Here is a 17,151-nt window from a genome sequence, read left to right as displayed (position 1 = left end):
TAATCCAACTACTAGACATGAGGAAAAAGTGTATATTAAAGCTACTATTAAATGGAAAGCAAAAATGTTCATAGCCCAGCTTAGAACTAGCTCCCATCAGAGGTAGATGGTGGGTGTCTAAAGAGGAATTGGAAAACAATACATGATTATTCTATGGCAGGGAGGCTGTAGAGACGGAGCATCACTTCGTGATGGAGTGCCCAGCATACAAGGACATCAAAGCTGGGTATGCAGAGATTTTACAAGCGGCAAAACCTAAACTACTTATTTGAAGAAAAACAGTTGGGCAAACAGCAAACTTGATTATTAAAATAATTATAAAATTTGGCCAGTGATTTTGAAAATGTAATAATAAAAGAATAATATCTTCTAATTCAATGCTTTTGTTTCAGAACAAAGTTTTAAGTTATAAATTTTAACAATCAATAGATCATTTCCATAAAAATTGTTTGTGTAGTAGCAGCAATGCAACATATCCGAAGAGTCCACTGGACCAAACCTCAATTCATTAAGGGCCCATTTGGCGAGCAGAATACAAGCGGAATAGGCATATGTAAATTCCAAAAAAATTGAATTCCTCGTTTGGATGCACCAAAACAGAATTGGAATACGAAGTAAAATAGGAATACATATTCCAATTTTGGCCCAAAAATGGGATTTTGCAATTCCACCCAAATAGGTGTTATTGGAATACGTATTCCTATTCCACTTTTTTTAATTTTAGAAAACATAAATTTTGGAGTCCGCGAATTCCCATCAAATATTGGCTGAACCAAACAGAGAACAGGAATACGTAGCCCCATTTTCTATTCCAAAATACGTATTCCTATTCCGCTTGCCAAATGGGCCCTAAAAAATTGGGGTTGTGTATGGCATTGAAACAAAACTCTGTAGATACCGAACATGATAAGTACCATCCACGTGCAATGAATAAAACTGTTGGCAGAGAAACGATTAATTGCAATCAATTGATTTCATTGAAGACTTTGTAGTATACATGCAGATATACCGCCATCAGCTGGCTTGGATAGTTATTCACTTGTCAGTTCTCACAATGAGTGAAAACAAGATAGGCACCAGCATGAGAAATGTTCTATTTTTAGCAGATACCCGACAGAAAATTCTTTTTTGTCATGTACGCGCCAAACCTGTACAGAGAGGTCCATCCTATGTTCAGAATAATACAGAACAAGTTCTTCATGGCCCCTCTTGATTGCTGAGCTATGTATTATCAAAAGAACGAATACACATCACCTTGAACTGCCAAATGTACATATCTCAAAAACATTGAAAACAATTAAAAATGCTCTTCATTTTACAGAACTTGTACACAGAGGCTACAAACACCCAGGACAACTTAGCCAATTTTCAGTGAGCCAAAAGGGAGCTCTCATAAGTTGCATCTGTCATAGCCAGTATACCAAGATGGTTCACCAACTCTTAAATAATCAGTATCCTCGTATGCATCAGGAAATGGCCCATAATCTCCTCTGTGTTCAGTTTTGGACGTGGTTTGCTCTTCCTTTGCAGAAGCTTCTGCATTGATAGTGGACTCATCAGCTGGTGGAAATTGAAACTTAACTCGATCAGCCACCTGGCACATTGGACAGACAGTGGATTTCACTAGACGACTCTCCATAAGACGCTGATTAAGTGTCGCCATTTCAGTGACATGTTTTCGATTCAATTTGTCCATTTCTCTGCGCATAATTTCAGCATTTTGTGCAGCAATAGTGGCAGAATCCTGCAGAGTAGAATCAACATAGGCTTGTTAACAACAGTGCTATAGAGAAAGTATCTAACTCCAAGACAAGGTAAAGATGAGTTTGGTGTTTGAAGAAACTCACTTGAGCTACAGAAACGGCTTCCTCTGCTTCCTTTAGTCTTACAAGTAACTCTCCTGCAGCTTGAACAGCTTCAGCAGTGTCCCTCAATTGGTCTTGTAGTACCTTTATTTCTTCTTTCATCCTTTTCTTCTCTCGATCTCTTTCAAGTTTCAAAGCTACAAGCTCTGCAGCCTGGGCTTCAATGAAACGCAACTGTGAACCCTTAATTCCAACCTTTACAGCTGCTTGTTTGATATTAGATGCGCCTTCTTTAATTTTCCTATGTCTCGCAAGCAAAGCAATGTGCTTCTCCTGCAGGTCAGCATATTGATCTAGGAGGCGTGCATGTCCTTCCATTGCCATCTGCAGGGCTTCCTTCAACTCTTCAGCACATCTTTGTTCGCAATCTTTTTCTTGCTTCCTTTTCTCAGCCAACCTTCTATATGAATCAAGATCTGCTCTTAAGTCTTCAGCCAAGGATATCCACTCACTTTCTCTTTCTACCCACTGTTGTCTTTCTTCTTCCAATTTCTCATCATGGAATGTATGATCAAGCTCCTTAATTGTGGAGTTAGCAGCATCAATAGGAACCTCAGTAGCAGTTTGAATAGGAATATGACTAGGAGTCTCAGGGATTTTGCAAAGAGCAAGAGAACAATCTGATTCAGCTTGCTCGGTCCTCTGCATTGAGTGGCGTGTTGAGGAGAGCCGTTTTTTCCTAGTAGACATGGAAGAAGAACCAGGATCCAAATACAACAGCAGTTGATTTTTAAGGTGTTGAATCTCCTCAAGAAGTGCATCTCTTTCCCCTAATTCATAAAAGTTACGGTATTTCTCAAGCTCTTCTGTCAAACGCTTCTGTTCAATGGTTGCCCGCGTCACCTCGGGATGATTGTCAAATTTATCCTTCAATAGCTGAAATGCCCACAGAAAGCATTGTTTCAGTCTTTGAATTTTTAGTAAGAAAATTAAGGTCACCAAAATAGAGTGAAGAAATAAACCTTGTGTTCCTCCATTAATGACAGAAACTCTTCATTCATGAAGTCCTCTTCTGGTATAACACCATCCACAAGGCCTTCAAGACGAATGATTTTGTCCTCTCGGCTTTGCTGTATTATCGAATTGCACTCTCTTTCATGTTTGTACTGTCGAACCTGCACAAAATTTGTTCTTGGAACAAACCCTTTAAACCAGGGGGGAAAATAACAATTTTCTATTTTTCTCAAAAATTCAAATAAACAATATCTCTTACCAAGCGATTAAGTTGCTCAATTTCAGCTGCCTGCTGGTTGCAGGCTTCTTCCAGTGCCATTTCTCTCCTTATAGCCCCCGCTAAAACTCCCTTAACTGCCTGATTTACCAAGACCAAAAAAACAACTACCATCGGACCACAAATTGAAGTAATGAAAAATTTTTAACTTGCAGTAATAGGAAAAATCTAATAAATAGTGTATTTAATTTGATCTTTGGTTGAGAACTAAGGTGCGGATCATACTTGAGTAAGATGAAGTGTGGATCCCTCTGGAGTTTTAGGCTCATCAATGGCAATTAACTGCCACTTGGATTTATCCTGCATATTTTCTTCTAGGGGAGACTGCTGAGAAGTGTCCAATTTGTTGCAAGGGCAGAGAAGCTCAGCAATCGGGGAAGTTGATGCAGTGCTCTTTTCTGCAGATGTCTGTACCCCTACATCAACTTTATCAGCTGTATTGAACAGTTTTGCATCCATGGTTTTAAATGAGAATCTAACATTAGACTTCCTTAAAGCTGAGTTTTGCTGATGATTATCAATAATTTGAAGCCCACGATGGAGGCTAGCAGCCAAGGACTCTGTAGGGGAACTTAGAGTTCTACAGGGGGAGCTCGGAGTTCTATTGGACTGAAATGATGAGTGAATATTATAACTTTGTCTTAGTTCAGGGCCTTCTTTAGAGTTCCCCCCCCCAGAAGGAGTTAAGGGTGGCCACTGGATAGATTTACTTGGACTTCCCCTACTATCATCAATTCGAGGTGACATACTAAAAGTTGGGCATTGGTAGGCAGGTGATAAATCACAGGGCAGGACACTCAAAGAAAGGGATTGCTCTTTAGTTGAACACAAAGTAGGAGTTTTGGCTGCATCTTGTTCATCTTTCTTGCCTACGAGTTCAACTTCAGATGCTATTAAGTTGACATTACCAGCTAAGGAATTTCTCATCTTATAAGCTAACACTTCTTTAGTGGCCTCTTGACAAGACCTAGGTTTAGCTTTATTGTTTTCACTTGGTTTTTCAGTCTCCTGTTGAGATGTCAGCTTGTCTCTATTACTTTTCTCCAAGTCCTTCAAAGTTTCATCTAGAACTTCAGATTTGTTTCTTGGTTCACAATCCAATTTTTCCACATCATCATCTATCTCCATGTCTTCATCCTGATGTTCTATTGGTGAGCAGTTGAGACTTAACCTCAAGATATTAAAACTTCTGCGTGCATTCCAACCTGTTGAGTAACCACCACAACTACTAGTAACTTGTGTATTATCATTTGACTGCATTCGCACAAGCTCATCCTGTTCCACAAAAAATAGGTTTTATTATTATTTATATATTGAAACATCACAGACATAACAAATGCGACATATATGAAATTACCTTTAGCAAGCGTATTTGTTCACGCAAAGAGTTTACATCATTCTCAGTTTCCTCATTCACAACTGCTTGATTTTGAATGGCTTTTGCTCTCTTTGCAAACCTTAATGTGCTTAAAGTCTCACTCCTGCAACTGAAAAGTCGTGAAAAGAACGTGACTTTCTCTCTTTCTTTCTTTATTTACCAAACCTTAATGTACTTAAATTTTTTCTCCTGCAACTGAAAATACCAAAAAGAAATATGTATAATAAAATATTTCCTCCAATTTGAGATATTCTACCTGCTTGCTGGAGAAATTGCACAAATCATGGCCAATTTGGCATTCCCTCCCAAAGATTCTTGCAGCAGAAATGTTAATCGTGAATCACGATAAGGGATATGCCTCTGCTTTCCTTGACCACTTTCAGCCAGAATATTGATCAAATTCCTGTGAGTTTGTCAACAATTGATTGCTGTTAGACCAAGCAAAAACAAAATTGAGCTACAAAGTTGGATCTAATTGTTACACAAATCTAGCTCAATAATTTGTCAAATATTTGTTTCTGAGAATTCACTTAGCAACTCTAAATTGATGTTACAATCATCATATACCCTAGTTGTGAAAGAGATCGGTTAATGTTGCCAGCCTCCTTTAAACGCTCTCCAGCTGCACGTGTGAGCTTTTGTCTCTCGGATCCAGCAAGGTCAACAAGGTTAATTCTACTAGTCCTCAAACTGCTCAAACCATCTGATATACTCTGCAAACATAAGTGACTTTTAAGTGTCTTTATATAGGAACTTGGTTGGAGAAATATACAATTAAGATTCTTTGTGGAGACACAAAAATAGTCACATATATAATGCAAGAACAGGTTGTAGTGTTTACCTTAGTTAAGAAAAAAAAAAAATCAAATAATATACCATCAGTATAGTTATTCATGAAATCTAGCAATACGTTAAGTAAGATTTGGAAGATTTTTGGGATAAATGGAATTATAGAAGTATTCTAGCTTACATTTTTAAAACTTGAGAATAGAACACAAGAATTGTTAAACTAATTTCCTAAGTGAAAAAAAGTCTACAATTAAGTTTTCTGTGATTACAATCTCACAAGCCACAGAAATCATTACTAACAAATGGATTGAACACGAGCTAATCGCATTGCTTTGTCATAATACAGAAAAATCATTAAAAAGTTAAACCTTAAGCTTGAAGGAAAGTATCTAACATATATTTTTTTTCAAATTAATGAACCATTGTATTGAATAAATATCATATTTTATAAACAAAAATCTCACTTTTTCTTGCTGCAGTAAACCAGGCTGCAGTGGAGCCAACTTCATTGTAAAACCCCAAGTAAAACTTCAACAATTTTAAGATGTTTTCTCCTAATTAAATGCAGCTAATACCACTAATTACATCTTTTGCTTTTCCCAAATCAAATTTATTTTCAAATATTTGAACTCTTTCAAAAACTAGTTATAGCTTGCCACATGATAGATGTAACTTTTCATTGAAATGATCAAGAATCAGCATTTCATCATCTTTCACAAAATAATCACAATAAAAGTTCAAAAATAACCAACCTTGTGACGAATTAAATACTCAACAATTAGCACTTCACCATTTTTCTTAGAATAACTACACAAAAAAGAAATTGAGGTTGATCTTTGCCTATGACATCACCTTACAACGGGATTCAAGCACACATGTAAAAACACAGTGTGAGCGTGAACTTTCTGCATTGATACTGGTAGCACCCACTCTCCTATTTGAAAGGCCCTGCAATACAAAACAAATAGGTCAGTAACCAAAATTAAGATCACCAAATGAAGAGCGCTGAGAAATTCATAGAAAAGTGAAAGGAGATTTTTTCATTTCTTCATACTTGAAATAAGAGCTGATTCACATCATCCAAGCTTGCAACATATTCCTCTGTTAAGTTTTCCACATATACGCCACATTTTGTGTCTTCCCTTATCTGGAAGAGAGGCGACCAAAATTGAATAACACAGACTCCTTAGCTTTAAATTGTATGGATCGGGCTAACAAATTGACTCCCACAAAGAGAAAACTAGGCAAGAGGTTTAAAATTTGAAAAAAGAATAGCTATGAAGTAAAAATGAAAACATAAATCATTTTCTCACCTGAAGATTTCTTCGACTGGGCTCCAACAAATCTGTGATTTGTTCATTATAGATCTGTTACATGTACTCCAGAATCAACACTCAAATTATTACAAAATAGCCAGCATACACTAATGTCCAAGTTAAGAACACAAAATATAGATATTCAAAATTAAATGGATATTATAAGCAGGTAAACAGGCAACAAATTGTTACTGGCAAAGCAGGATATAAGCATACAAATGAAATATAAACAATTTGTATCCTGCCACTAGAAAATGTACAAGGATCAATATATTCTATCAATTCAACTTACATACTCCAGAATCAACACTACATATATTATTAGTAGCAGGCCAGCAGCACATTTTAAAATTAAATGGATATTATAAGCAGGTAGACTGGCAACAAATTGTTACTGGCAAAGCAGGATATAAGCATACAAATGAAATATAAACAATTTGTATCCTGCCACTAGAAAATGTACAAGGATCAATATATTCTATCAATTCAACTTACATACTCCAGAATCAACACTACATATATTATTAGTAGCAGGCCAGCAGCACATTTTAAAATTAAATGGATCTTAAATAGGTAAATGGGCAACAAACTGTTATTGGCAAAGCAGGATAGAAGCATACAAATGAATACCAAATAATGTCTATCTTGCCAGAAGAAAATGTACATGGATCAATATATTCTATCAGATCATCAACTCATATACCTCAAGAAGTGAACAACGACACCGATAATGCAGCTGCTTGTCCACATTTTTTTCTTCTTCCTGATTTCCAAGAAACAAAGGATCAGCAGAAATGGAAAAGAAAGCTTAAATGTACCAACTTCAAGTGACTCCCATTGTGATGGTGTTTGTAATAGAGCCTACCTCCTGAATCTGTGCGAACAATTTCTCGAAAACACGGGGAGCAAGGCCCCACTGCCCACTATGGATTTTTTTTTCAACTGACATATTAGAAGGCCCCCACATGGTATACGTTTTACCACTTCCAGTCTGTATCTCAGGAAAGAATGCTCATTGGACATTAGTTGCAGAAACTAATCCTGATTATAGATAGAGAAATCTTAAAAGAAAACCAACTAGGCATTCAACATGAAAGGAAAATTACCTGCCCATAAGCAAATATCGAACTGTTAAATCCTGCCAAGCAGTTCTGTACCAGGGGGACGCCTACCATCTCAAAAATTTCTTCCTAGAGTGAAAACCAAGAAATTAGAAACAATTAATGCTTGTTTTCTCAATCGTGTGGGATGACCTAGGCTACACAAAGGAAATACGTAATTTGACACATGATAAAAAAATATATACATATTATTTGGCTCTAGGTAAAGGCCTTTAGTAAACACATGAAAAAAAAGAATTTCCTTGATGATTGCATGCTTGTTTACATTGATGCCTATGGCATTGTCGTTTGCTTAGTTTTGTCAAGGTTTTAGTCACGGTTTCGAGTTTCTGAGTATATCCTAGTAGTTAGTCTTCACTTATCTCTCTCAAAAGATCGTGGCCCTTGGATTTTTCTATCATTTGTCAGGAGCAAGGATTGTGCAAAATGACAAGATGAGAAAGGCAAGGAGGTTTCTCGACGCTATGTGTTCCCCTCACCCCCTAGGTCCTTTTCACCAAGAAGTAATTGTTAGAAATTTGGTAGCTCAAAAGGAATCATTGTTAAGTTAAATAAGGAAAGTGAAAATCAGTCATGTCCTTGAGTTGATGAATGTATGATTGGAAGCAAGGGAGAATAGCCTAGTTCTTGAACTGGATTTAGAGGAACAAAAGGACAGTATACCAAACTTGGCCACTAGAGGTTTCATCTATCAAACCATCGGCATGCAACTCTCTGTGGATGATTAATATAATTTGCCAAAAATCACTGGAAAACTTTTGTTGACTATAAAATCAGATCATGTCGAGGGTTTGAAGCTAGTCTAGAGAAAAATAATTCCAATGACCTTGGTTTTATCTCAACTCTCTGTAGATGACCTTTATAAATTTTCCAAATATATCTCGAAGAAAAATTTATGCCTATGAAAATGAAATTTTGCAAGGATAATTGATGCACTTTTGCCAATGAGATTGATAGAAAGATTTCCAACATGGGGGGGGTGTTGGTTTCATTAAAATGAAGTATCAGAAAAAATTTAATGACTATGAAATTGGATTATGCAAGAGGGATATTCTATTGTCACTCTTGCCAATGAAGCTGATTGAGAGAATATTTTCCAAGGAGGACCTTAGTTTTACCAGAATCTAGGGCCTTTCCTAAAGTTTTGGATTAAGATTGCACCCCTCCTACATGAGCTGCACTCAGAGCATGTTTTTGCGATGGTCAAAAACTTAAGGGCAAGATATATATTCATCTCAAGAAACTTTCATACAAGGGCTTTAACCTATGCAAGGATCAATCTCTTCCCAAGCTAAAGACGGGTTTAAAGAAGTGTAACAACGAGACGGGTTTCTAGGATGGGGGGTGGGGGGGCAGGGGGGAATGGGCCTCATTTTCGGGATGGTGACAAGGGGAAAAGAGGGCAAGGAAGGCTATTGTATAGTATATATATAGAACTTGAAATGCTACTTATGAAATGATGTTTCAGTAGAGCATAGCAAATTAAAATTCTTGAAGATGGCAAAATTGCAACATGAACTAGAACCATTGAACATTGAACATGTAATATCTTACATACCCAACTGTAACATTCAAAAATAAAATATAAGTACCCATCTCAGCACTGGCATGGTTGCTGGCAGAGGTGGGGGTACTTGGGTACTCAAGTACCCGGCGCGAGGACATCTCAGAGACAGGTACTTCGAGGTGTGGGAGGAGGGTGCGAGTCCCCATGTTGCACTAGTTTAAAGTATCTCCAACCCATTGATTATGAACACATTCTACTTTAGAACCACACCCATTTGGCTAAGATTGTATGCCCCGCTGCATTAGCTGTACTCAGAGTATGCTTTTGCACTAGAGAAACTTCAAGCTTATCCCAAGAAACCTTTGGTAGAAGGGCTTTGAACAATGCACAAATCAACATCTTTCAAAAACCCTGATCCTTAGAAGGGAACTTGGAGTGAATGCAATCCATTGAATATGAATGAACTGTGTTTTGAACTTTTAAAGGCATGTGCATTTGGATATAATTATATGCCTTCCTCCTTGAGTTGTGGTCAGAGTATGCTTTTGCAATAGTCAAAAACCTTGTGTTCATCAATGTCTTTCAAATACCTTGACCCTTTAAGAGAAGGGAGCTTGGAGGGGTTCCAATCCCATTGACTATGAATAGATTATGTTTAAGGAGAACACCAATTCGATAAAATATAATAACCTCTTGCATGAGTTGTTCTTAAAATATGATTTTAGTCAGAATCTTAATGGGACAATATTATGTTCATCCCAAGAAATCTTTGGAAGAAGGAGCTCTACAAGAATCATGACCCTTAAATAAGGGGGCTTGGAGTGGTTCCAGCTCATTGACCATGCATGTATTTTGTTTTTGGTGCAGAGGATGCCATGAATATGATAATATGGTTAATGCTTGTCCTCTAGTAGTTATAAAGGTCAAAGTGAAATGATAAAGATGTGACATTCAACCAAAAAATTAAGAGGAAAAACTTCCAAAAGCCTAAGACAAAACACATAACTAAAGATAGGCAGGTTAAAGTTGCGGAGAGAAGTAATAAAGGTAAAAGTGAAATGATAAAGATGTGACACAAGGCTTACTAGGACCTCAATAGAAAAGGGATGTCAAAATAATTGAAGTGGTCCAAGATCTCATGGATGAACATGCTTCAAAAGGAAATTCCTTTGCAGCTATTACTGCCAAAAAGGTGCACCAGCAACAAACTCAATTAAAAAGGCTTCATGATATGGGCCAAGAAGATGTTAAGAATGCCATGGTGTTGGAGTATGCTAGGAATGAGCAGCAAGATGGTGGGAGACAACATTTATTTCTCCTTAAAGTTGATTTGCAGAATGCCAACAACAATACTAATCTAGAACTCTAGAGAGCTTTGCAAACATATCTTGGAATGATTATAGAAGGCATCTAATATGCAAGAGGTTCATTTGGATGCACAAAATATATAAGAAGGGGAAAGGTAATGATGCAAGAATGGCTTTGGGCAAAACAAACATGGTGGTTTAGAGGCATAGGCAGGAGGGAATAAAATGGTTCCTTTGTGATCATTTGGTCATAATTGAGCCATAACAAGGTAGAGTTGAAACATGTCTGTGAATACATTTAGACAATGCCAGATTGTGTAAAGATAGATGAGGACGAATCCATCATCCATCACATTATTGTTGCACAGATTGTTCCGCAACTATCACACTATTCCTATATAAATCATTCCACAAGTCACCCAATAGTTGTAGAAGTTGTTCTACAACAATTCTGTGGTAGCGACAATGTGAAGCTGGACAAAAGCAACATTCTTATCGTGAGTCCTACTGACTAAGGTAGGGCATGTAGGAGAAGACAATGAATCAATTTTGTATAAGCCTCTTATTGTTGTAGGAGTTCAATATTGATATTGGTATGGATATGTCTAAAGAAGGTCTTCAGAAAACATTGTTAAAAATTACCACCCATAACAATTCGCAAGGGCATCTCAATCAACACCTAGTTTTACAACAGACAGCTCAAAAACAAGTTACTTCTACGAGTGATCAGGCATAACCTCAAGAAATATGAAAGGCTGATCATCTTTTGTGCATATTTGATCATCGTGCTATGTGAAGGACTTTACATGGATATATCCCACATCAATCTCATATATGAGCAAGGTTAAATCCAAAATTTTGCATGCTTGTTTGCAATGGAGGCATATACTAGATCAAATGGAATTATCTAAATGTTAAGCAGTCTAAATCAACACCACAACAATTTGTAATGGATCTCAATCAACACCTAGTTCTACAACATGTGGCTCAAACATAGGTGGAGGATCTTGGTCAATTTTGATTAATGCCTTATTTTTCCCTTATACTTCACCAAGATCACACAACCCACTTTAGCAAGTACAAGATGGAGAAAATAGCATACACAAAGAAGGTCACTGGGAATTTCTAGTACCAATTTAGGCTATAAGCCCTATAGTACAAGGCATTGAGGGTTGATGTGCATAATAATGTGGTAAAGGACGTTACTAATATTTCAAACATCAATTAGCATGGGAAAAGATTGGATGCACCGTAATGTCAAATGGGTTCATAGATAGAAGGAACTATAGTCTCATCACCAATGCCATTTTAGCATGACCATTTTGAGATTTGTGGAAGCATTAGATAGGGTCAAATCAATAAGGGGGTTGTTTGATATGTTTGATGAAGTGGTCATGAATGTAGGACCACAAAATGCAATTTAATTTATAACAAATTATTTTGTTGCTTTTGTTGGTGTTGAAAGACTATTGATGAACAAGTACCCCCTCTCTATTCTTTAGCCTTTGTATGACACAACCACAAAATGCAGTTTAATTTATAACAAATTATTTTGTTGCTTTTGTTGGTGTTGAAAGACTCTCGATGAACAAGTACCCCTTCTATTCTTTAGCCTTTGTATGCCACATTAATTTGATATAACCTTCTAGAACATTGGAAACTTGAATAGGTCAGGGACATATTGCAAAAGTTGCACAATATTACCAAGTTTGTCTAGAATCATGAGTGTTATGTATGATCATTTTTTCTATGTTGGACTTGACCAATCCAATATATATACTTAAGATAATATATATTTGTCGAGTCTCAGTGTATCCACAAAACAATATTGTTCTCTCATCCTGGAGACAGTTTCCAAAATATCATCTTGCCATTGATGATTTGTCCAAAATCTCCTTTCACAATTTTTTTCTAGAAATCTTCATCTCAAATATTATGGTCTACAGCAGCCATCCCCTTTTTGCCAAATTCGGAAACATCCATGAAACAACAATTTTTTGGGGCAAGAAACTTGAGCCATCTCCTCCAACCATCCCCTTTTTTCCAGCTAGTCGGGTAAAGGCAAAACACCCCCCCAATTTTTTTCTTTTTGTGCAGGCCCCTAGTTGTCTTAAAGATATAATAAAAATATGCAAACCATATTTGGTCCATTAAAACACTAAAAGACTAACTCTTCTACTCATTTAAAGATTTGACGCACTTGTTCAGAGGAAGAAAAAAAACAAAGTGAGGAAAGATTGCATTAAGTATTTACTACTTACTATTTTGGTTGAACTTATCTTTATTTTATTCTGATTTCATGCATGATACTTGGAACCTTTAGGCATTTTGACTTTTTCTATATATGTATGTGATATTGTTATAATGGAAGCACTTAGTATTTGTCATTTGACAATTTTCCATGTAGTGATCTTCTAAAATGTCATGGTGAATGATTTATCAATGTTATGGTATGCATGGTATGCATGTTGTCCCCTAAGGTTCCATCCCCTAAAGTTTGGCTTTGACCCATCCCTGTAACAAAAACACGTCCCCGTCTCGGAAACTCCATGGAGCACAGCTTGTAATAGTATTTTCAGGAGGCAAATCCAAACAAAAAGCAGATAATGACGGATGTTAGCATTTGAAGCTGCAGTCAATTTATGACAGTTATCAGACACCATATTGGTTGTAGTGTTAGAAGCAACTAAATACAGGAGCTATATTGAACATATCAATTTCAGAATGTAATTACGATCACCCATTGTTGGGTATGAATTCCAAGTGCAAACTTTGATATTGTCTGGACCAGCTTGATTGTAGTACAGAAAATCTTGATTGTAAAAGGGGTTACAAGTAGAAAAAACAATGCTGACTTGCTTCCTGTTTACTTCTCCCACCTGCGAATATTAGCCAGACTTGTGAACACAAACTCTTTAAAGAGAAGGTTTACCCTGCCTTGAGAAATTGTTCCACACTGTGTTGGAACTGACCTGCACTATGAGAAGAATCAAAAGAGCTAGTATGCATGAGGGAAAACGAGTCTTAGAAGATGAATCACTGCAAATACTTTAGTGCAGATGCAGGTTTGAACCCTGTACAGCAATAATAGGCTAGGAGAAGATGGGGATTTAAGAACAAGTTGGCAATTCTAAGATTTTTAGGCCATAAACAAACAGAATAACAATTTCATTAGCATTTTAAATATTTCCCAGGTAAAGTTAGATCAGAAGCCTCTGCACACTTATATGACCTCTGCTCCAAAATAACAAGATCTAGACTGAAAGTCTATGGTGATGCTGCCAAACTAGTTGAGGCCTTCTCTTGAGATTATTGAATCTGCTTTTGAGATTAAGTCAGTATTGTTAGATTTAAAGAAGAAAAATGAAGGCCATTGAGGGCATGATGAGATAGTAAACAGACGATTGAGGGATAAGAAATGTGATGACCTGTTCAAGAACTGTCTTCAAGTCCCCAGCCTGACCATAGGAAATGTCTTGGTAAACCAGAGAAGTCAAGAAAACAAAAAGAGAGGACGGACAAAATTATCTTCACAGTGTTGATAGTTTGAACGGTGCTGATAGTTCGGATTAAGATACTTGGATTGAAGCAGAGAATTGAACCAAATCAATGCTTCACAATGCAGGATAGACTTCCATTTGTCAGAAAGAAAATGCAGAGTTGACAAAGAAGTTGTGAAAGAACCAATTCTATCATGAAAGACAGCTCTATATCCCAAATTAGTCAAATGAAGAAGGATACAGTAACCAACAAGCAACAGGCAATGACAGCGAAATCAATTACTCAGACAGTTTATCTTCATAGTGCTGCTGTTTGAATTAATACATTTGAGTTGAAGCAGAGAATTGAAGCAAATCAATGCTTCACAATGCAGGATAGACTTTCATTTCCTAGAAAGAAAATGCAGAGCCGACAAAGAATCAATTCTATCATGGAAGACAGTTTTATATCCCATATTAGTCAAATTAAAAAGGATGCACAATCAATGGTCAACAGGCAACAAGCAATGACAGCAGAATCAATTACTCGGACAGTTTATATTCACAGTGCTGTAGTTTGAATTAAGACATTTGGATCGAAGCAGAGAATTGAAGCAAATCAATGCTTCACAATGCAGGATACACTTTCATTTCCTAAATAGAAAATGCAGAGTTGACAAAGAACCAATTCTACCATAGAAGACAGTTTTATACCCCATATTAGTCAAATGAAAAAGGATGCACAATCAATGGCCAACAGGCAACAAGAAATGACAGCGGAATCAATTGCTCAGACAGTTTAACTTCACAGTGCCGTAATTTGAATCAGACATTTGGATTGAAGCAGAGAATTGAAGCAAATCAATGCTTCACAATGAAGGATAGACTTTCATTTCCTAAAAAGAAAATAAATAGTTGACAAAGAACCAATTCTATCATGGAAGACAGTTTTATATCCATAGTCAAATGAAAAGGATGCACAATCAAATGCCAACAGGTAACAAGCAATAGCTGCATAATTAATTACTCAGACAACGGATGAAGTGGCTTCTCTAATATCATTAGATGAAGCTCAATAGGATATATGACTGATGTACCACTTCTATTTTTCAATTTGAATATGAATTTTATATTTTTATTATAATAAAATCTTTCTTTGATTGTTTCAATTTTTGAATTCCATATAATTTCCAAGCCAAATAAATGAAAAGAAAAAAACATTCTAATCCTTGACATCAAACCCTGATAAGCAAAAAAGTGCTTAAAATGCATGGAGTAAATCATATACTGACCTAGTTAAAATAAATTGGCCCAAACTTACTCTAGAGTCCACACTAGAATATGCCATTATGTATCCTGCAAAGACTGCGCATAGCATTATCCAGACTTACCAGTCAAAAAACATTAAAAAATGAAAGTGGGGATCATTTATTGCTACTTTCTCGAGTCCATGGGACTACGTGCGGAATTGACATGCAAAAGACACAAGCTCAAACTCTAACAAGCTTTTTAAGTCCAAAGGAGGAAGTTTGACCTCAGATGTAAGACACGTAATGGAATCGTCTTCAATTTATTCGGTGATTGAGAAAGAGATTTGTCAAGCAACGCAACTAAGTACAAACCCTAGCTGGCTTAATAGAGAAGGAATTACGCCACATTACAATGTGCCTTCACCCGACTTTGCATAAAACAAATAAGAAGTCACTCAAAACCCAGATCAAAAAACTGACCAGTGCAGAAGAGACTGATCATGTGTTTTCACTTTATCCGAAGAGGTGAATGCAGATCAGATAAGGTTTTCTGCTCAAAGAAATGGGATTTCTAGTTCTACAATGAACAGGAAGATTGAGAACAAATTTTCCGGTAGGTGTATGGTCTCAGACTTAATATTTCAGTTCAGAAGATGTTCTCATATTTTGAAGCATCAATTTTTTTATGCTTTTAAGGATTTTCACAATTCTCCCACTCTGACAGAAAAGAACGAAAAAATTAACGGCATTTAATGCCTTAATACTTTTCCAAAATTAAGCCTACAAGTTTTTTAATTCCCCATCCCAAAACACAAAGGTAAGGAGTACAACCAACTCTTACCCGTGTGTATGGTCGGGTTCACAATTTTAGAAGAGGCATTCTCGAAGGCTTGTCCAAACCTCAGAATGATAAGAAACCTAAACCACTAAAAATGAAAAAAGTTTAACCTCAAATGCAAGTCACATAATGCTAATTTTTATATATGTCCTACCAGTCACATGAGATCTAGCAGAAAGGGCATAGAAGAAGGAAAAAAACGTAAAACATATTGCTACCTGTGTCGATTCGGTTCCAGCCACGGCATCGAAGGTGAAGTGGTGATCTCCAACGGCAACCGCATTGGAAGAAGTAACTTGAGCAATAGTATCCCCGCCCTGGTGCTCTTCATCCCTCGTCAGCGGCCGTATTCTCACGACGACCTTCACGCCTCTATCCATCAGACTTTCATCTCCCTGCGATTTATTTTCAGTGCACAGCTTGCGCTGCAATTTCCGGGGCCGCGGGGGTAAAGTAGCAGGACTGCTTGTTGCCTTTGCTTTGCCCAAAACAGAAGCAGCTGGGCTGTGATTTCCATTACCCCTCACATTTTCGTCATCCGGAGGAACATTTTCAGTTCCCTGCTTCGCATTACTATTTCTGCGTGGTGTAAAGGCGCTCATTGGGGACTTCCTACCAACCATTTTGCTCAGGATCGAGCTCATGTTTGCCTTCCCTGACAACAGATCTCAGGGATTGCAGAGGAGGAAAAACGACCGTTGTAAAGCAGAATAAAAAATAGAAGCTGGAGACAAATTATTTTCACAAAAAATGGCGGACAAGAGACGGAAAACAGGGGTTTGAAGATTTGAATTATGCGTAGGCCCTTTTATTAAACAGTTTATTTCATTTTTCAATTTTATGAACGTTGGAAAGGTATATCTCGTGTCCTCGGGTAAATGGGTAAGATGAAAAAGTAATATCTCGTGCGTTATTATTTTTTATAAAGTCAAACAGGGGCTCTAACGGTAGTCTCTCTAGGGACGAAGCATATGTTTTCTAGTGCGTTGAATTTGAGAAATTTGAAAAGGGGTTAGAATTACTCCTAAATGAAAAACACAAAATTTAGGGGTGTTGTAGTTAAATAGAGA

At 37.0% G+C, this 17,151-nt stretch overlaps 1 protein-coding gene across 1 annotated transcript; it reads right to left on the bottom strand.

Annotated features, from left to right (window-relative positions):
- Positions 1-939: 939 nt before the first annotated feature.
- On the bottom strand, positions 940-16,914 carry LOC149557234 (kinesin-like protein KIN-12B). Its single transcript, XM_089831951.1, has 15 exons — positions 16,300-16,914; positions 7,686-7,769; positions 7,445-7,570; positions 7,283-7,342; positions 6,577-6,630; positions 6,318-6,410; positions 6,116-6,211; positions 5,042-5,187; positions 4,731-4,877; positions 4,454-4,583; positions 3,322-4,371; positions 3,079-3,177; positions 2,828-2,980; positions 1,848-2,741; positions 940-1,744 (listed from the first exon to the last, which is right to left on the bottom strand). The coding sequence occupies exons 1-15, from the start codon at positions 16,723-16,725 to the stop codon at positions 1,391-1,393; spliced, it is 3,912 nt and encodes a 1,303-aa protein (XP_089688077.1). The 5' UTR covers positions 16,726-16,914; the 3' UTR covers positions 940-1,390.
- Between the last annotated feature and the right edge of the window lie 237 nt (positions 16,915-17,151).

This window comes from Cupressus sempervirens, chromosome 5, assembly GCF_028749045.1.
Source record: "Cupressus sempervirens isolate cs-2001-9-10 chromosome 5, ASM2874904v1, whole genome shotgun sequence".
NCBI classification, from domain to species: Eukaryota; Viridiplantae; Streptophyta; class Pinopsida; order Cupressales; family Cupressaceae; genus Cupressus; species Cupressus sempervirens.
Note: the sequence above shows the minus strand (reverse complement) of the source record. Positions and strands in the feature narration are given on the sequence as shown.